The sequence below is a fragment of the Triticum urartu genome, chromosome 1A (genome assembly GCF_056163025.1).
Source record: "Triticum urartu cultivar PI428250 chromosome 1A, HENAU_Tu73, whole genome shotgun sequence".
Classification (NCBI taxonomy): domain Eukaryota; kingdom Viridiplantae; phylum Streptophyta; class Magnoliopsida; order Poales; family Poaceae; genus Triticum; species Triticum urartu.
Genome location: NC_141873.1, coordinates 25,476,899 through 25,499,406, shown reverse-complemented (window position 1 = coordinate 25,499,406; position 22,508 = coordinate 25,476,899). Strand labels below are relative to the sequence as shown.

The 22,508-nt window shown below is 45.1% G+C and overlaps 1 protein-coding gene across 1 annotated transcript; it reads right to left on the bottom strand.

Moving 5' to 3' along the window:
• Nucleotides 1–17,531: 17,531 nt before the first annotated feature.
• Nucleotides 17,532–18,428, bottom strand: LOC147988667 (uncharacterized). Its single transcript, XM_087535400.1, has one exon. It carries the CDS (start codon nucleotides 18,426–18,428, stop codon nucleotides 17,532–17,534), a length of 897 nt encoding a protein of 298 aa, XP_087391526.1.
• Between the last annotated feature and the right edge of the window lie 4,080 nt (nucleotides 18,429–22,508).

Here is a 22,508-nt window from a genome sequence, read left to right as displayed (position 1 = left end):
CCTTGCAATGCCGAAGACAATACTGCGCGCCGGACTCATCATCATTGAAGCCTGGTTCAGGGGCTACTAAGGGAGTCCTGGATTAGGGGGTCTCCGGACAGCCGGACTATCTCCATTGGCCGGACTGTTAGACTATGAAGATACAAGATTGAAGACTTCGTCTCGTGTCCGGATGGGACTCTACTTGGCATGGAAGGCAAGCTAGGCAATACGTATATGGATACCTCCTCCTTTGTAACCGACCTTGTGTAACCCTAACCCTCTCCGGTGTCTATATAAACCGAAGGGTTTTAGTCTGTAGGACAACAACCATAACATACAATCATACCATAGGCTAGCTTCTAGGGTTTAGCCTCTCTGATCTCGTGGTAAATCTACTCTTGTACTACCCATATCATCAATATAAATCAAGCAGGACGTAGGGTTTTACCTCCATCAAGAGGGCCCGAACCTAGTTAAAACATCGTGTCCCCTGCCTCCTGTTACCATCCGGCCTAGACGCACAGTTCGGGACCCCCTACCCGAGATCTGCCGGTTTTGACACCGACAGTCAGAAAATCAAGTTCCCGAAGGTTTCATTCCATTTGGACTCCGTTTGATATTCCTTTTCTTCGAAACCCTAAAACAGGCAAAAACAACAATTCTGGGCTGGGCCTCCGGTTAATAGGTTAGTCCCAAAAATAATATAAAAGTGGATAATAAAGCCCAAGAATGTCCAAAACAGTAGATAATATAGCATGGAGCAATCAAAAATTATAGATACGTTGGAGACGTATCAAGAATCCCCAAGCTTAATTCCTGCTCGTCCTCGAGTAGGTAAATGATAAAAACAGAATTTTTGATGCGGAGTGCTACTTGGCATAATTTCAATGTAAATCTTCTTAATTGTGGTATGAATATTCAGATTCAAAAAGATTCAAGACAAAAGTTCATGTTGACATAAAAATAATAATACTTCAAGCATACTAACAAAGCAATTATGTCTTCTCAAAATAACATGGCCAAAGAAAGCTACCCCTACAAAATCATACAGTCTGGCTATGCTCTATCTTCACCACACAAAGTATTTAAATCATGCACAACCCCGATGACAAGCCAAGCAATTATTTCATACTTTTGACATTTACAAAACCTTTTCGATCTTCACGCAATACATGCGCGTGAGCCATGGATATAGCACTATATGTGGAATAGAATGGTGGTTGTGGAGAAGACAAAAACAGGGGAAGATAGTCTCACATCAACTAGGCATATCAACAAGCTATGGAGGTGCCCATCAATAGATATCATTGTGAGTGAGTAGGGATTGCCATGCAACGGATGCACTAGAGCTATAAGTATATGAAAGCTCAACAAAAGAAACTAAGTGGGTGTGCATCCAACTCGCTTGCTCCCGAAGACCTAGGGCATTTTGAGGAAGCCCATCATTGGAATATGCAAGCCAAGTTCTATAATGAAAAATTCCCACTAGTATATGAAAGTGACAGAATGAGAGACTCTCTATCATGAAGTCATGGTGCTACTTTGAAGCACAAGTGTGGTAAAAGGATAGTAACATTGTCCCTTCTCTCTTTTTCTCTCATTTTTTTTGTTTGGGCCTTCTCTTTTTTTATGGCCTCTTTTTTTCGTCCGGAGTCTCATCCCGACTTGTGGGGGAATCATAGTCTCTATCATCCTTTCCTCACTTGGGACAATCCTCTAAAAATGATGACCATCACACTTTTTTTCTTCTTACAACTCAACAATTACAACTCAATACTTAGAACAAAATATGACTCTATATGAATGCCTCCGGCGGTGTACCGGGATATGGAATGAATGAAGAGTGACATATATGAAAGAATTATGAACGGTGGCTTTGCCACAAATACGATATCAACTACATGATCATGCTAGCAATATGACAATGATGGAGTGTGTCATAATGAACGGAACGGTGGAAAGTTGCATGCCAATATATCTCGGAATGGCTATGGAAGTGCCATGATAGGTAGGTATGGTGGCTGTTTTGAGGAAGGTATTTGGTGGGTGAGGGAGTCCTGGATTAGGGGGTGTCCGGGTAGCCGGACTATACCTTCAGCCGGACTCCAGGACTATGAAGATACAAGATTGAAGACTTCGTCCCGTGTCCGGATGGGACTTTCCTTGGCGTCGAAGGCAAGCTTGGCAATGCGGATATTTAGATCTCCTACCATTGTAACCGACTTTGTGTAACCCTAACCCTCTCCGGTGTCTATATAAACCGGAGGGTTTTAGTCCGTAGGACAACTTCATCATACAACAAGCATACCATAGGCTAGCTTTTAGGGTTTAGCCTCCTCGATCTCGTGGTAGATCTACTCTTGTACTACTCATATCATCAATATTAATCAAGCAGGACGTAGGGTTTTACCTCCATCAAGAGGGCCCGAACCTGGGTAAAACATCGTGTTCCTTGCCTCCTGTTACCATCCGGCCTAGACGCACAGTTCGGGACCCCCTACCCGAGATCCGCCGGTTTTGACACCGACAGTGGGTGTATGATACCGGCAAAAAGTGCGCGGTATTAGAGAGGCTAGCAATGGTGGAAGGAAGGAAAGTGCGTATAATCCATGGACTCAACATTAGTCATAAAGAACTCATATACTTATTGCAAAAATCTAGAAGTTATCAAAGCAAAGTATTACGCGCATGCTCCTGGGGGGATAGATTGGTAGGAAAAGACCATTGCTCGTCCCCAACCACCACTCATAAGGAAGACAATCAATAAATAAATCATGCTCCGACTTCATCACATAACGGTTCACCATACGTGCATGCTACGGGAATCACAAACTTTAACACAAGAATTTATCAAATTCACAACTAATCAACTAGCATGACTCTAATATCACCATTCTCATATCTCAAAACAATTATCAAGCATCAATTTTTTTCTTAGTATTCAACGCACTCAAAAGAAAGTTTTACAAATCTTAAATACCAAGCATATTATTATTAAGAAAATTACCATGCTATTAAGACTCTCAAAATAATCTAAGTGAAGCATGAGGGATCAATAGTTTCTATAAAACAAATCCACCACCGTGCTCTAAAAGATATAAGTGAAGCACTAGAGCAAAATTATATAACTCAAAAGATATAAGTGAAGCACTAGAGTAAAACTATAGAGCTCAAAAGATATAAGTGAAGCACATAGAGTATTCTATCAAATTCCAAATTATGTATGGCTCTCTCAAAAGGTGAGTACAGCAAGGATGATTGTCGTAGACTAACAAGCAAAGACTCAAATCATAAAATACGCTCCAAGCAAAACACATATCATGTGGTAAATAAAAATATAGCTCCAAGTAAAGTTACCGATAGAAGTAGACAAAAGAGGGGATGCCTTCCGGGGCATCCCCAAGCTTTGGCTTTTAGGTGTCCTTATATTATCTTGGGGGTGCCATGGGCATCCACAATCTTAGTCTCTTGCCACTCCTTGTTCCATAATCCATCAAATCTTTACCCAAAACTTGAAAACTTCACAACACAAAACTTAAAGTAGAAAATCTCGTGAGCTCCGTTAGCGAAAGAAAACAAAAGACCACTTCAAGGTACTGTAATGAACTAATTATTTATTTATATTGGTGTTAAACCTACTGTATTCCAACTTCTCTATGGTTTATAAACTATTTTACTAGCCATAGATTCATCAAAATAAGCAAACAACACACGAAAAACAGAATCTGTCAAAAACAGAACAGTCTGTAGTAATCTGTAGCTAGGGCAAGATCTGGAACCCCAAAAATTCTAAAATAAATTGCTTGACGTGAGGAATTTATATATTAATCATCTGAAAAAATAATTAACTAAATAGAACTCTCCAAATAAAAATTACAGCAGTTCTCGTGAGCACTAAAGTTTCTGTCTTTTACAGCAAGTTCAACAAGACTTTCCCCAAGTCTTCCCAATGGTTTTACTTGACACAAACACTAATTAAACACAAAAAACACAACCAAAACAGAGGCTAGATAATTTATTTATTAAATAACAGCAAGTATAAACATTGGGTTGTCTCCCAACAAGCGCTTTTCTTTAAAGCCTTATAGCTAGGCATAATATTTCAATGATGCTCACATGAAAGACAAGAATTGAAGCACAAAGAGAGCATCATAAAACACGTGAAAAACACATCTAAGTCTAACATACTTCATATGCATAGGCATATTATAGGCAAACAAATTATCAAGGCAATAAAAAACTAGCATATGCAAGGAAGCGTAAAGAAACAATAGCAATCTCAACATAACGAGAGGTAATTTAGTAACATGAAAATTTCTACCACCATATTTTCCTCTCTCGTAATAATTACATGCAGGATTATAAGAAAATTCAACAAAATAGCTATCACATAGAATACTTTCAACATGATCCACATGCATGTAAAGTTGACACTCTTCCAAAATAGTGGAATTAACATTAACTAAAGTCATGACCTTTCCAAACACACTTTTATCAAAAACTTCATAAGATTGAACATTCTCCAAATAGGTGGGATCTAAATTTGACATTCTTCCAAACCCACTTTCAATATTATTGCAAACATTATAATCAATCTCATATTCATCATGGGGCTTAAATAAATTTTCAAGATCATAAGAAGAATCACCCCAATCATGATCATTGCAACAAGTAGAGGACATAGCAAAACTAGCATCCCCAAGCTTAGGGTTTTGAATATTATTAGCACAATTTATATTAATAGAATTTATACTGTCATCATTGCAATCATGATTTTTATTCAAATATCTATCGTGAATCACTTCATGAAGTACTTCATCACACTTTTCAGATTCACGAATTTCAAGCAAAACCTCATAAAGATAATCTAGTGCACAAAACTCACTAGCAATTGGTTCAACATAAATGGATCTCTTAAAAAGATTAGCAAACGGATGAGGATCCATAGATCTTAGGTTCACTATTTAGTAATAAATAAACGACTATTCCAACCCTACGAGCAAACAAAAAGCAAGCGGGCAAAAAGAAGCAAATAGAGAGGGAGGATAGAGAGAGAGGGTGAATAAAACGGCAAGGGTGAAGTGGGGGAGAGAAAACGAGAGGCAAATGGCAAATAATGTAATGCGGGAGATAGGGATTGTGATGGGTACTTGGTATGTTGACTTTTGCGCAGACTCCCCGGCAACGGCGCCAGAAATTCTTCTTGCTACCTCTTGAGCACTGCGTTGGATTTCCCCGAATAGGAGAGGATGATGCAGCAAAGTAGCGTAAGTATTTCACTCAGTTTTTGAGAACCAAGGTATCAATCCAGTAGGAGGCTACGCACGAGTCCCTCGTACCTACACAAAAACAATATCTCAACGCAACCAACGTGCTTAGGGGTTGTCAATCCCTTCACAGTCACTTACGAAAGTGAGATCTGATAGAGATGATAAATAATACTTTTGGTATTTTTGGTATAGAGATGCAAAGTAAAAAGTAAAAGCAAAGTAAAAGAAAAGCAATAATAAAGTGATGGAGATTAATATGATGAGAAAGAGACCCGGGGGCCATAGGTTTCACTAGTGGCTTCTCTCAAGAGCATAAGTATTCTACGGTGGGTGAACAAATTATTGTTGAGAAATTGACAGAATTGAGCATAGTTATGAGAATATCTAGGTATGATCATGTATATAGGCATCACGTCCGAGACAAGCAGACCGACTCCTGCCTGTATCTACTACTATTACTCCACTCGTCGACCGCTATCCAGCATGCATCTAGAGTATTAAGTTAAAAACAGAGTAACGCCTTAAGCAAGATGACATGATGTAGAGGGATAGTTTCATGCAATATGATAAAAACCCCATCTTGTTATCCTCGATGGCTATGATACAATACGTGCCTTGCTGCCCCTTCTGTCACTGGGAAAGGACACCGCAAGATCGAACCCAAAGCTAAGCACTTCTTCCATGGCAAGAACAACCAATCTAGTAGGCCAAACCAAACTGATAATTCGAAGAGACTTGCAAAGATAAACAATCATACATAAAAGAATTCAGAGAAGATTCAAATATTATTCATAGATAGACTTGATCATAAACCCACAATTCATCGGTCTCAACAAACACACCGCAAAAAAGAAGATTACATCGAATAGATCTCCACGAGAGAGGAGGAGAACATTGTATTGAGATCCAAGAAGAGAGAAGAAGCCATCTAGCTACTAACTATGGACCCGTAGGTCTGAAGTAAGCTACTCACACTTCATCGGAGGGGCTTGGATGATGATGTACAAGCCCTCCGTGATCGATGCCCCCTCCGGCGGAGCTCTGGAATAGGACCCAAGATGGGATCTCGTGGATACAGAAAGTTGCAGCGGTGGAATTAGGTTTTTGGCTCCGTATCTGATCGTTTGGGGGTACGTGGATATATATAGGAGGAAGAAGTACGTCGGTGGAGCAATAGGGGGCCCACAAGGGTGGGGGCGCGCCTGGTAGGGTAGGGTGCGCCCCCTACCTCGTGGCCTCCTGTTACGTGCCTTGACGTTGGGTCCAAGTCTCCTGAGTTGTATTCGGTGAGAAAATCACGTTCCCGAAGGTTTCATTCCGTTTGGACTCCGTTTGATATTACTTTTCTTCGAAACCCTAAAACAGGCAAAAAAACAGCAATTCTGGGCTGGGCCTCCGGTTAATAGGTTAGTCCCAAAAATAATATAAAAGTGGATAATAAAGCCCAATATAGTCCAAAACAGTAGATAATATAGCACTACTAGGGAAAACGTTATACACAGAACTTTAGCAGTAACGCTTGTTAAAAGAGCACGCTACTACTAGATAGCAGTAGCGCGTGCAAAATAAGCGCGCTGCAGATGGACATATATCAGTAGCGTGTCTCACCAAAAACTCGCTACTACTAAAATTCCAATCACTTAGCCGATGGGCTACACATAGTAGTAGCGATCTTCCAAAAACCGCGCTACCGCTAATAAACTTATAGCAGCGCGTTTATGTGTAAATCGCTACTGCTAACGAAAAGAAAATGAAATGAAAAACGAATAGAGAAGCAGATGAAAATGAAAGAAAAAGGAGAAAGGAAAATATAAAATGTAAAGAAAAATAAATGAAAAAGGGAAAAAAATGATGAAGACGTAGCAATAGCGCGCTCTCTGAAACGCGCTATAGCTAACTTAGCTATAGCGCGTTTTCTGTAACGCGCTACTGTTACTTTTGACTTAAGCAAAAAAAAAGGTTTCCCCCGGCCACCACTTCTCCCCCAAATCGATCCCTCGCTTCGCCGCCGTCTCCCCCACTTCGCCGTCGCCCCCACTTCGCCGCCATCTCCTGCCGGCGTCGACGTCGCGCTCATCCTCACGGCCGCCGCCCGAGGCCGCCCAGCATCACCGCCGCTGCCTCTCGGGCCACCCTCGACCTCACCGTCGCCTCCCTCGACCTCACCGCCGCCGCCCTCGACCTCACCGCCCCCGAGCCCGCCAAGACTGTCGCGTCCCGATCCTGAGCCCGCCCACCCCGCCCCTACCTCCATCGCCAAGAACCTCCCCGCCACCGTCTCTCCCCTCTCTGTAAGCCCCCCAACCCATCCTTTTTAGTTAATAGATGTTCATGTTAAGTAGTAGATAATGTTGATGTTTTTAGTTAGGGTAATAAAAGACGATGTTAAGTAGTAGATAATGTAGATGTTAATTAGTTCAGTAGGGTTTAGTTTTTGAATTGAGTTTGTTTAACTAGATGTTAATTAGGGCAGTAGGGTTTAGTTTAGAGTAAAGTTTAGTTCAGTAGTTAACTAAATATAATCTATATTTGGTTTTTGAATTGAGTTTGAGAGAGCATGTATGATTTGTGTAGATTTTCTTGAAGTGTCAAACGCTATAGGACATGCAAATTTGAAGTGGTTAGGATATATGCAAATTCCTCAATTGTGTTTGCCCATGTTTAGATTGTGCCCAAGTGGCCTTTTGTTGTTTCCAGGGAATGAAGCTGAGTGGCCTATGTTTTGCCGGAATGTTGATTCATTTCCGTTCTGGCAAATTTCAGGTTCTTGATTTGTCCACTTTTTAGCAAAGGTCATGCCAAAAATTTTCGTGAATTTCGGCATGACTTGTGCTACAAACTAGGACATATCGAGTGCCCGGGATTTGCCGCACCAGGAAGGAGTCAACGTTCCTGCAAAACATAGGCCTTTTGTATGTCATTATTCATTTTATTAGGTCTAGAATTAATTTACTAGATTTAATCGTAGGAAACATGGCTAGCAACGATGAAGGGCAGGGTTCTGGTGATTGCGACGACGTCTATCGGGCGGCAGACGAATTTTTTAGCCTTGCCGATGATCAACCGGTGGCATCGGGGACTGAGATCGACACATAGAACGGTGCTGAGACTGAGACCGGCGCTGAGACTCAGACCGGCATCGAGACCGGCACTGAGACTGAGACCGACGCTGCCTCGGGGAGTGGAGCCGGTGTAGAACCGAAAGCAAAGAGGCAACGGCTTCCTAACAAACTCAAGACTACTAGACTGGTGGTCACGGAGGTGGACGATGGCAATTTTGAGCCAAAGGCACCCGAGGAAGCGCGTCGATGCTACGGCAATCAAATAGGCTGCATCGTACGGACAACCGCCACCATCAATGATGAGAAACTACCGAAGATAGAAAATATGAGGAGCTCCCTCCTAAAGAAGTTTCACCAGATATTGTTGTTCCCGGGCCGGAATGAGAAGGATTATGAAGATCCAGATGAGGACCTGGCAATGAAGAAGATAAACAAACACGCCATGAACAAGTTTAGCAACGCATTGGCCGCCTGGAAAAATCGAGTGAAAGCAAAGATCATCGACAAGAAGTAACCCTACTCCGAGATTGTAAAGGATAATCCGACAATCACGGAAGAGCAGTTTTAAATATTGAAGGAGGCTTGCGAGGCCGAAGCTGCCAAAAAAAGTCTCAGTACATGAAGGGGCTTCAAGAGAGGAACATTGGGAGCCACCACCTCGGAAGCCGTGGTTACGGCGGAAAGAGGTCCAAATGGGCCAAGGAGGACGCGGAAGCCGCGAGTCTTGGCATCCCAGACCCCTTGGCGGATTTCACCGTCCCGCAGGAGCGTGACGTCATCAGGGCCCGGCACCGTTGGGACCCAGTGAAGAAGGTTTACGAGACAACACCGGTCATTACGGAGTTCATGAGACTGCTGGTAATTTTAGTTTCTGATCAATTCGACTGCACACGTTAGTCATATTTGTAAACGATCCTTGTGCCTTTTGTAGAGAGAGCAGCACCAGATTGCGGCCGAAAGCGACTCGCCGTCTGAGGCATTGGCGAGGCCCAAGTGGGACACTCCATTCAACCGGGCGTTAAACATATTGAAACGGCAACCGGTGGATACTTGACCATCGTATGGACGCGTGCACGGTGTCGGAGACGGCGCCACGTGGAAGAAGTACTACCGTGAGACCACGGAGGAGAGAAAGGAAAGACGGAGGTTAACTGAAGAAAACATCGACAAGAAGGTTGAGATTGCGGTTGAGAAGAAATCATCTCAGACAGTCGCAACAGCGGTAGCTGCCGCAAAACAGGTGGTTGCAGATTTGTCTACTTCCTTGGTGACGGGCGTTATCCCTTGGACAAGGAAAAATCCAGAAAAAAAATGCAGAGGACTTTCCCCTTGCCGACTTCTTGGGGAGCAGCTCGACTAGCGTTGCACCGGCACCTGCTCCCGCACCGGCTCCTGCACCTGCTCCCGCACCAAACGTGCTCGGTGGTGCTTCGTCTTTGGCTGAGCTCGACGCCCTCACGGTATCTGTCACACCGCCCCCCTTCAATATAAATGTATAATCTCCCGTTTTCGTTTCCTTTCGGATGTCTCACGTCGCAGACTTTTCTTTACAGGCCGACGAAACCCCGTGCACCATATTGTACACCATCGGCGACCATAAGGTGGACATGGGGAAGGCGATGATAATGAAGCCGAAGGAACCATTGTTCCACAACCGGCCGATCCCCCCGAACGTCTTCAAGGTTTCCGTGGCCAGTGTCAAACCGGGCCACGAGAATTTGCCTCCTCCAATACTAGCGGGGGATGACGACGAGACACCGTGGCGGCTTGGTGATTGTTGCAATGGGTGGGTCCTGTTGTGGCCAAAGAGTCTGCTTCGTCTGGAGGCGGCCGGGAGCACACCCATGAGCACGCAGCCTCAGCAAGGTATGAACATCAACACCCCACCTAGCCAATTAGCGTCGGGTGTCGGTTTGGGTGATAGCGGACGGGGTAAGGAGGAGGCTCCATTAGTCGCTGATGACGTCGCCATGGATGAGGATGAGGACGAGGACGGCGATGGCGCTAAACAGTATGTCTATACTGGCGCCTTCTCAGGGTTTGAGCGTCATGAGTCGGTGCCTGAATTGCCGTCTCAACATATTATGGACGACTTTCTGGTAGTAAAGAAGTCTAGGAAGAGAGCGAGGAAAGGCAAAAAAGCTGATTCTATGATCCAGCCGCCTCAGCAGCCTCGGCTTCAGGACCGTATAGATATCCCCGATGCGGAAAATTGGCATATCCCCGGTCAACCAAACCTGCAACAGCGGTACGGGCCAGATTCGGTGATCTAAGGAGACTTCATGACGATGTGCTGCGGGTAGAGAAAGGCCCCATCGCCTCGAAAGATCCAGGATACCCACTCTACGTGGTTAACGTTCCGCGGCAAATGTCGTACGTCGACAGCTTCCTCGCGGATAAGTTCTTCCTCCAATTCGATTACATATTCGACATGTTTCACGTGAAGAAACTGGATTTTACGCTTGTCCGCCTTTATGCCTTGCACATGAACTACATCATCGGGGTTGAGCAGATATCTAATATCTGTGTCGCTGACCCGTACTACATGCACGAGGGCTTCTTGGGAGTCTGCGCGAAGCACCGTGAATACACGAGGGATTACATCGTCAATTTCATGCTCGCCAATAAGGACAAGGAGGCGATTCTTGTGCCTTATCATCCGGTGTAAGTCATCCGGGCTGCTATCCTTCCTTCGATTTCAATCATTCATTTGCACGGTGGAGGCTAATTAATTTGAGGTGTACTTATTTTGCGCAGCGGCGGGCGCGTCGTCCTTGTCATCCTCTACCCCCGATTCTCCCATGCTCTTTACTTGGACTCGTCGAAGAACATTCACAAAAAGGATTACACCCACATCAAGGATGTTCTCGACAGTGCTATGTTTTACTACCAATCAAGGGGTGGAGAGGTCAGGGACAAGAAGACAAGGGGCGGCAGGGCCTCCTTCGGCCATAAGACCGACTTCTGCTGCATCCAGCAACCGAACGATTCTCTTAATGATGGATTCTATGTCCTACACCACATGATGGAGTACAGATGGGATCACCAGAACCTTCGCATGTCATCTAGATCCGCGATGCACATATTCTGCAATGGGCAAAGGACATAGGAGATATCAAGGATCATCGACTTCGAGCTGAGTTCTATAACATCCAACGCGAACTTGCCCAAATCATCATGAAGGAGGTTGTCGGAAAAACATGGATGTTCTATGGAGAAGGACAAATGTCGCGGGAAGACGTCCGAACATGGATAGCCTCTCAGCGTCTCGACATGAAGCCTTTCACTAAGCTCAAGGACTATCTCCCTGACTTGGATGGATGGAACGACATGTTGGAGTGATTGTCGATATATGACAATGTGTCCGTTTAGTCCATACTTTCTGTATGAAAAAACTTTGAGTTATGCACGGTGAAACTTTATTTGTGATGTAATTAAACCGTCCTCCTCCTCGACTAGCGAAAATCACTCTAGTTCGGGCATTTTGGGGTATGATGAACTTTTTTATTTATGCTTATGATATGTTGTTTCTATTTTTGCCAAGTCTGTCTCTTTCTGTTGCTCAACTATATATGTTGCATATCATCGACTCATGTGACGATGCAGGTGCATAGATCATAGATGGCGAAAAAGTGCTACGCCAGGAGTATATATAAGACAAGTGGCCGGAGTGTCAGGCCCAGGTGTACGGGTTTCCGGTTTCCGAGCGACAGGCAATAGTTAGTTCAGGTTCACGCTAATGCGAGAGAGGGATACGAACTTATGTACTCAAAGTGATAGCTCTTCTTGCGTATATCATTGTTTAGATGGATGACGATGTATTTGCAAGTAATCGATACTTGTATCGCTATTTTTGAGATGATGACGAGAGACCACTTTGTGTTGGATGATGATTATGATGATGACATGATTTGATGAGACTAATTGTATGTATATGCTATGATACAATTGTATGTGTATGATATGCTAAAGATTATTGTATAAAGCCTATTCAAATACAAAACAAATATGCAGGGAAAAAACTAATAAAACTAGTAGTAGCGAGGGGGGGAATTTAGCAGTAGCGCCGCCTTACCAGTACCGCTTCCCAGTAAACAGCGCTGCAGATAATATCAGCAACGCCCTTTTCTAAAGAGCGCTACAACTATTCAAGTATAGCAGTAGCATGGGACAACAAGCGCTACTGCTACCTTATTAGTAGCGCCAGTCCCCACGCTACTAATAGGCCCAAAACCCGCACTACTGCTAGGCTTTTCCGTAGTAGTGTAGCATGGAGCAATCAAAAATTATAGATACATTGGAGACGTATCATGCCAATATCCAGTTGGGCGTGGAACTGAAAGATGTCTGAGCCCAGCTTGCGGACTCCGTGAAGGAGAATAAGCGGCTTCGACGCGGCATTTTCAGTAAGTGCTTAAACAAACTTTTGAAAGAGTTCGGTGAATAAGCCGGCTAACAGAGTTATGTCTGCAGGTATGCTGACGGGTCGTCCCGCGGAGGAGATGCCCGAGTCTGCGGGTGATCTTCTACCAGAGCTCTCACAACTGCACAAACAAGTTCGACAGGTGATGCAGGGTATTTCCCAAGCCTTGTGGCCATCCGCCTCCCCACCAGGAGGCATGGGGAGTTTATAGAGAAGCTCAAGGGAGCATGGCGGCGCTTCCGATTATGGAAGATATCAGCCTGCCGACAAGGTGCAAGGGAAGCCTGGGCCATGGTGAAGACGCGATATACCAAAGCTGACCCAAACCACATGGCCAAGGTCGGACCTGTGGGCCCCGATGGCAAAGAGATCCCCGTCAGTTTAGTGTATGACCAAGTAGAATTGGCCGCAAAGTATTCCCAATAGGATTGCAGGCTAGACAGCCTGTTGGATGGTATAGAAGAAGAATTTAGTCAGTCTTAGCGACTGTGTAAGTGACATATATAATGTCCCTAGCCGGATTGTAAATCATTTGTCATGGCGGGCCTTTTCCCTTCTACCTCTGGACCCGATAGTCCGGAGTGTATCCGAATACCCGCTCGGTTATGTAAAAACCGGGGTATGCGTGGAAACCAGGCGTATGGGTCATAAGTGTTTGAACAGACAAGTACCCAACTAGCTATGTTATATTACATAAATAGTAAGAAACATCTTCCAGGGAGAATAGTTCCGTTAAGGGTTACTTTTCCTGGGTACGCATGCCCTAATGTACATGTCTGAACTACGAAAAGAGACGCAGGCTATAAACATTTGGGGGCATGTATCAAAATAAATAAAAGTCATCTTTTGTTCACCGACCGAATATTCCCTTAAGAATGCTAGCTTTCGACTTCACCTAGTCTGAGGTACACATCCGGCTGACCCGACAGTAACAATCGCAGAGGTGCTCCCCTTATGCCCTAGCCGAATTAACGGGAACGTAGGGCATAAATACAAGAGCCAGGCAACTCAGCTTCGCCAAAACTTAAGTCATATCGATGCATATAATGGCAAAAAAAGGTACATGTGTAAGAATAACACATGTGTGGGGCATAAAGCCCAGAAAAATAGTTATATTAAGCTTCTGTATAAGAAGCCCCCAGGTATAATGAGCGCGGTTAGCGCGTCAAGATTGTGTAGTCAAGACACAAGTTAGCCTTTTAAGGCCTTGAGGAGAATAAAAAAGACGAGAGAAAGAGAGAAAAGACAGATAACGGATATGCAAAAATTGATGGGGGTAAGGAGACGAACATAGAGTCTGGCACTAGGCATAGAATCTTGAGAGTCTGGCTGCGTTCCATGGGTTTGGCTCGAGTCGATTGTCCGATGCATCCCGCAGACGGTACGCTTCACAGGTTAGAACCTGGTCAATAATGAAGGGACCTTCCCATTTGGGCTTGAGCTTATTCTTTTTCTTCTCCGGTAGGCGTAGAATTAGTTCGCCAATGTTATATGTTTTGGCCAGTACTTCTCTGCTTTGATACCTTCGAGCCTGTTGCTGATAGAATGCGGAACGGGCTTTTGCCACGTCGCGCTCCTCCTCCAGGGCGTCCAAATTGTCCTGCCGATTGAGCTCGGCCTCTTTCTCTTCGTACATGCGCACTCGAGGTGAGTCATGAATTATGTCACAAGGCAGAACCGCCTCTGCGCCGTACACCATAAAAACGGTGTGTATCCGGTAGTACGATTCGGCGTGGTCTGCAGCCCCCATAGTACGGAGTCGAGCTCCTCTACCCAGTGCGTGTGTGATTCCTTTAAGGACTGCACTAATCTTGGTTTGATGCCGCTCATGATAAGACCATTTGCTCGTTCGACTTGACCATTAGTTTGCGGGTGATAGACAAAAGCATAATCGAGCTTGATGCCCATATTGCTGCACCAAAGTTTTACCTCATCGGCTGTAAAGTTTGTGCCATTGTCAGTGATGATGTTGTGGGGGATGCCATAACGGTGTACAACTCCAGATATGAAGTCTATCACCGGTCCGGATTCAGCCGTTTTAACGGATTTGGCTTCTATCCATTTGATGAATTTATCCACCATGACCAGTAAGTATTTTTTTTTATAAGTGTTGGCCCAAACGGTGTTGCCGAGTACTTTCCGGCGACACTCGATGACCGACGATGAACGATGAAGAAGCAACTCTGGATGAACTTGGTTCCTGCCCCAAGTCAGCCTAACCCGACAAGATACTTTACGTCGAGATGCGTTGTATGTAGCTAGCTTGATTTACTCTAGCCACGTCCAAGCTAGCTAGCTCGATATTGCTGATCGATTCTTGCGGCCGGCCAGAATACAACAACACACGCGCACACATGAATCGGTAGACGAGATTGATGGCCGCAGGTACGTCTCGTACCTGTTGATTTCTTTATTGCTTTCAATCTCAACTCACAGTTACAAAGTACAGGGGTACACCGGTATATATACTAAGATATCCTATAGATAACAAGTAATCCTACTCGGCAATGATTATCAAGCCAACACGGATTCGGATACACATACATGATTAGGACCTGGACGTATATGTATTCGTGTTTAACTCCAACAATCACCCCCTAAACACGACATCGTCACGTTACAGCGCCGACGCCGATTCTTCTTGGCAGCCCCAAGAACTTCTCTTGATCTAAAGCCTTGGTCTGAATGTCCGCAACCTGGTCATCGCTGCAAACGTAGTTGACCTTCGTCTTACTTTCTTCTACGACATCCTTCATATAGTGATACATCGTATCAATGTGTTTACTCCTATCCTGCCACACTGGATCCTCACGTAGAAAACTTTCAGACTTGCTATCAACATTGAGCACCACTTGTTCCGAATCTCGGCCCGTGAGATCACCGTGGAGCTTCCTTAGCCACACACCTTGACGCATCGCAATGGCCGCTCCAATATACTCTATTGCATCAACTGCGGGTGCTTTACTTTTCTTACTCAGTGCTAAATGAGGTTCCATTAGAGCGTCAACTGGATTGCAATCTCTCATGACAGGGCTTTCAAGTACCTTCCTTGTGTATGCCTCCTGGCATAGTGTGACCCCCTCCGTCTTTTGATGTACCTCTATCCCGGGGTAGTAGCACAAAAGACCTAGATCATCCATCTTGAAAAGCTCTTTCATCTGTAGCTTGAACTTTGCAATCACTTCTTCATCTGCTCCAGTAATTAATAGGTCGTCGACGTAGATGCCAACTAGTAGACGATCTCTTCCTTCACCTCTCTTGTACATTGCATGCTCTAGTGGGGATTTCTCAAATCCAAGAGAAACCAATGTCCGATCAAGCTTGATGTTCCACTCTCCAGGTCCTAGCCATAGCCCATACAAGATTTTGTGTAAGTTCAGTACCTTGTGCTCCTCTCCCTCTTTTATGAAACCCGATGGTTAATTAACATACACATCTCCTTCTATCTCGCCATTCAAAATCACGGATTTTACATCCATGTGATGTACTTTTCCATGATTCCTGAGCCGCGAGAGAGATGATTAATCTCACCGACTCCATCTTTGCAATGGGAACGAACACTTCTTCGAAGTCCATAATTTCCTCTTGCACATACTCTTTGGCCACTAACCTCGCTTTGGCTTCATGCACCCTTCAACATCTTTCTTGACCTTGAATTCCCACTTGAGCTCTATGGTATCATGTCCGTTGGGAAGATCCAGGAGCTCCCATACTTTGTTGTTTCGGATCGACCTCAACTCTTCATCCATAGCACGATGCCAACACTCTTCCGTCTTTGCGTCTTCAAAATTTTCCGGTTCCTTGATGTGCAAACATTGTTGCCCTTTACTCTTCATCTTCACCGAATTTATTCGAAGCGCTTCCTCTGAAGATATGTCCAACACGCATCATTCTCGTGCTACCAAAGAAGACACACTGTCGTCTGGACTTGCCAAAGTTCCTGTTGCTGGTAATTTGGGCTCTTCCGAACTGCTCCTTGTAAGCCCTGCATAATTGCTGATAATTTCTAGCTTGCCTTCCGTGAGTATACCTTGCATCTCTTCCGGCATGCTAGAAAAACCTTTATGGGTAGTAGTACCTCCGTCCAGAGCTCCCACTTCTAGCCCATCTCCTTCTTCTGGAATATGCTCACGTTCTAGCCCAAGCACTAGGCCACGTGATATTGGGCTTCCTTGTGGAACGCTCATTATAGCCGGCCATCCACGCTGCACCGGCCACACCATCGCACCTCGTCTCGGCCACCTGCTCGCGCGAGCTGGCTGGCTTGCCGCTCGTTGCGATGCACACAATGTTTTGACTCGCCATGTCGGATCCATCGTAACTTGCTGCGTCTGGACTGTCTAACATCACGCTGTCTGGTCCGACTGCAACTCGCTGCGTGCCTTGGCCCGTCTCTGTTTTGACCATGCTGAGATGTTGTACGGCATGGACTTCTGGCGCCACACCTTCGTCTATCTTCAGATTTTGTGAACTGCTCTTTCGGCCGTAGCTGGCCACTCTCGGACGCACCACGCAAAGGCTACTTCTCCATGGACGAGCACATGCAGCTTTCGCTGCATCCGCTTCAGCAAAGTTAGCACTTAAGTCCATAGCATTGTCATAAGTTTTGGAATCACCCTCTGCATCTGTAGCTTCGACACGAGTTTCCGAAACATGATCATGATGGCAAACTGTTTCTTCCGCAAGCTTGACAATTTCTTTAGTCAACGCTTGAGAGTCTGGATCCTCCTCGTCCACGAGTTCACTCCTCAACATCATATCACCATCATCTCCTTGCTGGGCCATGAGCGCCTTCTACTTTGGTGCTTCCTCGCAGTCAGCCTTGAAGTGGCCGAGGAGGCCGCAGTTATAACACCTCACTTTTTTTATGTCAAACTTTCTCCTTGGTGGCGGTGCAGCCTCATCGTCTGAGTCGTCGTCTGAGTCGGCGAAGTTCTTTCTCGCCGAACGTTGTTTCCCCTTCTTCTTGCTGCTTCTCCTGGATCCCCCTTGCTTTTCTAGGGCGATCCACTGCGCCTTCGTGAGCATCACAAGCTCGTCGTTCCTCCTGTCCCCAAGAGTGTACCTCATGCGCTCATCGTGAGCCTTGTACCTTCCGACAAGATCGTCGGTGGAGAGAGTCGCGAGATCGACGCACTGCTCGATCGCCGTGACAATTTGCAGGTACCGGGGAGGGGCCGCACGCAAGAAACGACGGACAACCGAGGTCTCCGTGAGGTTTTCTCCAAGCGCGTGAATCCGATTGACGAGAGTTGCCACCCGTGAAGTGAACGCGTCCATGGACTCATCGTCGCCCATGACCAAAGTCTCATAGTTCCTTAGGAGAGTTTGGAGATTGGCTTGCTTGACACGGGTGTGTCCCTCGAACATGAGCTTCAAAGTATCCCACGCCTCCTTCGTCGTTTCTTTGGCGATTACGTGTTGGAGGACATCCATCGGCATCACCGAGTAAATCGCTGACGCCGCCTGCCGATCCTTCCGGTGCTCGGCTCCCTTCTTCTTGAACGCGTCGCCTCCTGGATCAACTATGTCCCATAGCTCGTTGGCGCGGAGACCACACTCCATGAGAGCCTTCCAGACCCCGAAGTTCTCGCGATCAAACCGTGGATACGATGAATTCGCCGGAGCAGCAAATACTTTAGCCGCACCGAAGTACTCTGCCAGCTGCTTATTCTTCTCGTCGTTCGCCATGATCCTCCATTACTAGAAGATCAATCTTGCTCTGATACCAATTGTTGGCCCAGACGGCGTTGCCGAGTACTTTCCGGCGACACCCGATGACCGACGACGAATGATGATGAAGCAACACTGGATGAACTTGGTTCCTGCCCCAAGTCAGCCTAGCCCGACGAGATACTTTACGACGAGATGCGTTGTATGTAGCTAGCTTGATTTACTCTAGCCACGTCCAAGCTAGCTAGCTCGATATTGTTGATCGATTCTTGCGGCCGGCCAGAATACACAACACACGCGCACACACGAATCGGTAGACGAGATTGATGGCCGCAGGTATGTCTCGTACCTGTTGATTTCTTTATTGCTTTCAATCTCAACTCACGGTTACAAAGTACAGGGGTACACCGGTATATATACTAAGCTATCCTATAGATAACAAGTAATCCTACTCGGCAATGATTATCAAGCCAACACGGATTCGGGTACACATACATGATTAGGACACGGATGTATACGTATTCGTTTTTAACTCTAACAATGGGTTCCCCCTTTGAGGGGTCCTACCATATCAAGCCGCCAGACCGTAAAGGGCCAAGTAATGGAGATTGTTTGGAGAACGGTAGGCGGCATATGGCTTTGGTTTGCAAAACGCTGGTAACCGATGCAATGTTGGACCAGATCCTGTGCATCTGCTCGGGCCGTCGGCCAATAGAAATCTGTACGGAAGACCTTACTTACAAGGGCCTGGGCTGCGGCGTGGTGGCCGCCGAGTCCAGCATGGATTTCTACCAAAAACTTCCGCCCTCCCTCTTTGGAGATGCATCTTTGAAGGACTCCGGTTGTACTTTTCTTATAAAGCTCTCCCTCGTGGACCTTATAGGCTTTAGATCGCTGCACTATGCAGCGTGCCCCATTTTGGTCCTCGGGTAGTTCCTGCCTGGTTGGGTAGGCCAGGAATGGTTCTGTCCACAGGGCGATTACGGCCATTATCACGAGGGCTGAAGGTGTTATTTCGGTGGCGGAGCCTCTGATTGTGTCAGAGTGTTCGGTATCTGATGTTGTGGCCGGGTCCGGACTATTGTTACCGGTGTCCCCTTCCCATAGCACGGATGACTTAAACAGCTTTTCCAAGAAGATTTTAGGTGGGACAGGGTCGCGCTTAACGCCAATACGGGCGAGGATATCTGCCGCCTGATTGTTTTTCCGAGCCACATGGTGGAATTCAAGCCCCTCGAACCGAGCTGGCATTTTGAGGACGGCGTTGCGATATGCCGCCATTTTCGGATCCTTGGCATCAAAGTCTCCATTTATTTGAGATATTGCGAGGTTCGAATCCCCAGGCACCTCCAGGCGTTGAATGCCCATGGAAACTGCCATCCGGAGACCATGTAATATCTTGCTATGCATCTCCAAGATAAATCCTGCGTGATCGTAGGATATTTTTTGAAATTGCATGCTACGTTCTCTAACACTTTGCATACAGTTTCAAACATTCAAAGATATGCATGGTGTTATGACAATTTAGACTTTTGGCAAGTGCCATACTACCGAAGTCCACTACTTTGCCGAGTGGCAGCAACACTTGGAAAAGGGCAGGGGAAACTTGGCAAAGGGTTGGCTGAGTATTACGCTTGGCAACGCCACATGGCGATGGTTGGACTGGCAAAATGATATTTAATGAGTGTTTTCTATCGTGCGCTCGAAAAAAGGTTTTGCTGAGTGTCATATTCAGAGCTACCAGGTCCTTGATGCGTTTTGGCCAATTATTTGGCGTGGTCGCAGGGTTCTCAGGCATTTCTTGGTCTGTGGGCTATTGGTTGGCCGTCTATGGTGAAGTCGCGGTCGCTTTGTCGGGGAGACATGATGACGATGCCACTTTGCATGCATCCTCCATAGTGTTTCTCTTATCGGCGGTGTGTGTGGGTCTTGTGCATAGCCAGATTGGTCTGGGTGCCTTGTCTTTTGGCACAATGTAACAGTTTTCGTCTGGTTTTCTGTAAATTAACCCGACAAATCTCCTTCTTTTTTCAAAGATTCGAGATCCATCGGGGACGACTTAGATGCAGTGTGAGACAAACAAGTAGTACAACATTAGACAACGTGAAGACCAACTTATGCAAGCAAAGGTTAGAAAGGCTAAAATCTCAACTGACCATGGGCAAGAACATATGACCCCTCCTGTTGGAGGCAACACTCAGATCCGTCATGTCATTGAAGCTGATGCTAGCTCTTTTCTCTTTAGCGTAGCGCCGAATGGGGAGAGAAAAGAGCACCGGAAGGGGCCTCCTCCTTCCTCGCGCAGCGGCAGCAACTCAGATGAGGGGTGGGAGTGTTAGTGGCAGTGTGCAGTGTGCAGATGCGGAGAGGCAGCACCAAAGGCTAGTTTCCTGGATCTCTCCTTCTCCGATGCAACGGTGCTTCAACCGGGGAAAGAACCTAGGAGTATGGCGTCGCTCCGACCATGGCAGGTAGGTATCTGGGAGCAGCAGTGGGCGGCGTCCGGCTTTCCCAGTGGGCTGGACGGCTGGTGCGGGATCAGGAATATCCCTATAGGGCTCCGAAATATATATGTATAAAAAATATTCGCTTGAATACTTGGCGGGCCACGACCCATTTCGCCCCCAATGAAGCTTGGCCGCTTGGCACAAGATGCGCAATATTCTCACGTGTTTCCTCCTAGCCCTGTAATAATTTGGAAGAGCTCCTGTTTGACGCTCGTTAGCGATAACGTTTCGCTGAAGGTTTCACGCAAACGAGCCAGCCCATTCCCAAGAGTCGAGCAAACGTAATAAAAAAAAAAACAGCGTACGATGGTGTCAGACACTCGACCTAACGGTGGATAACAACGTTGCCATCTGCTGCAACTAAGCGGCTGGGCATGTCTTAAATTATAGCCCCACCCTTGAAGTACTATGTGCACCTGCAGATCCATTTTTTAATCTTTTTTAAAATGAATAATGTCTTCTGGAACAAATTTCAGAACTTGAACAAAATTTTTAAAAGTATTATTTTAAGAAACATGAGCAATTATTTAAAACATTAATACAATTATTAAATTCCAAACATTTACTGAATTATTTTATGTATGATAAACAAATTTTAACTATATATTCAATATTTTGTAATATGCGCTGAACAACTTTTTAACTACACCTTGAATTTTTTGTGATATACACTTAAAAATATTAAAAACTCATTGAACTTTTTTGTGATATACGATGAACTACTTTTAATTATACATTGAACATTTTGTGTAATATACGACGAATAATTTTTAACTATACGTTGGACATTTTCTGATGTAGACTAAATAAAATTTAAATACACATTAAATAAAAGTTTTTATATACGATGATTATTTTTTGAATTGTGAACAAAATTTTAAAAAGTTTTCTATTTTTTTAAAAGTGGACCAAATTTGAAAACTAAACAATTTTGAAATCATGAACAAACTTTGGAAATTCAAACATTTTCAAAAACAATCGATAAAAATAAGAACAAAAAAGGAAGGAAAATAAATAAATAGAAGCAGAAGCATAAAGAAAAGAGGGAACAGGTAAAACCAGAAAACCAGCAAAAATCGGTTGAGTGAACCTTCTAGAAGGTTCCCAAAACCAGTTGCCTGGCACTGCTTTGACGCTCGAATTGGGCCGGCCCGTTTTGCGGTGCTCACTCAAGCACTTCAGCGGAAGCACAACACCTCGACATTCACGAGCGTCAAATAAGGAACGCCATAATTTGGTTACTAAATAGTTTCCAACAGTCAGCGGTACCATCAAACTTGCTCAAAGCTTTGATCAAGGCTTAAAAATACACCCCTACGCCATATTCTTGACTCAATCTTAAGCATACATTTTGCACAACTGATAAACTCATGGTGTAAGTTGTGATTACACTAAAAACAACCTAAACATATACTGTATTTTACTGGCCAAAAGAAATTCGAAAAAAGGGGTGCTATCTTAGTGGCCAAATGCATACTAAAATATTGGTATGGTTGAAGTGATTAAGTCGAACAAAGAGTGAGGTGCAAAACAAAAGAAAATCTACTCCATCCGACCCATAATATGACAGCATTTTTTGACAATAAGATAG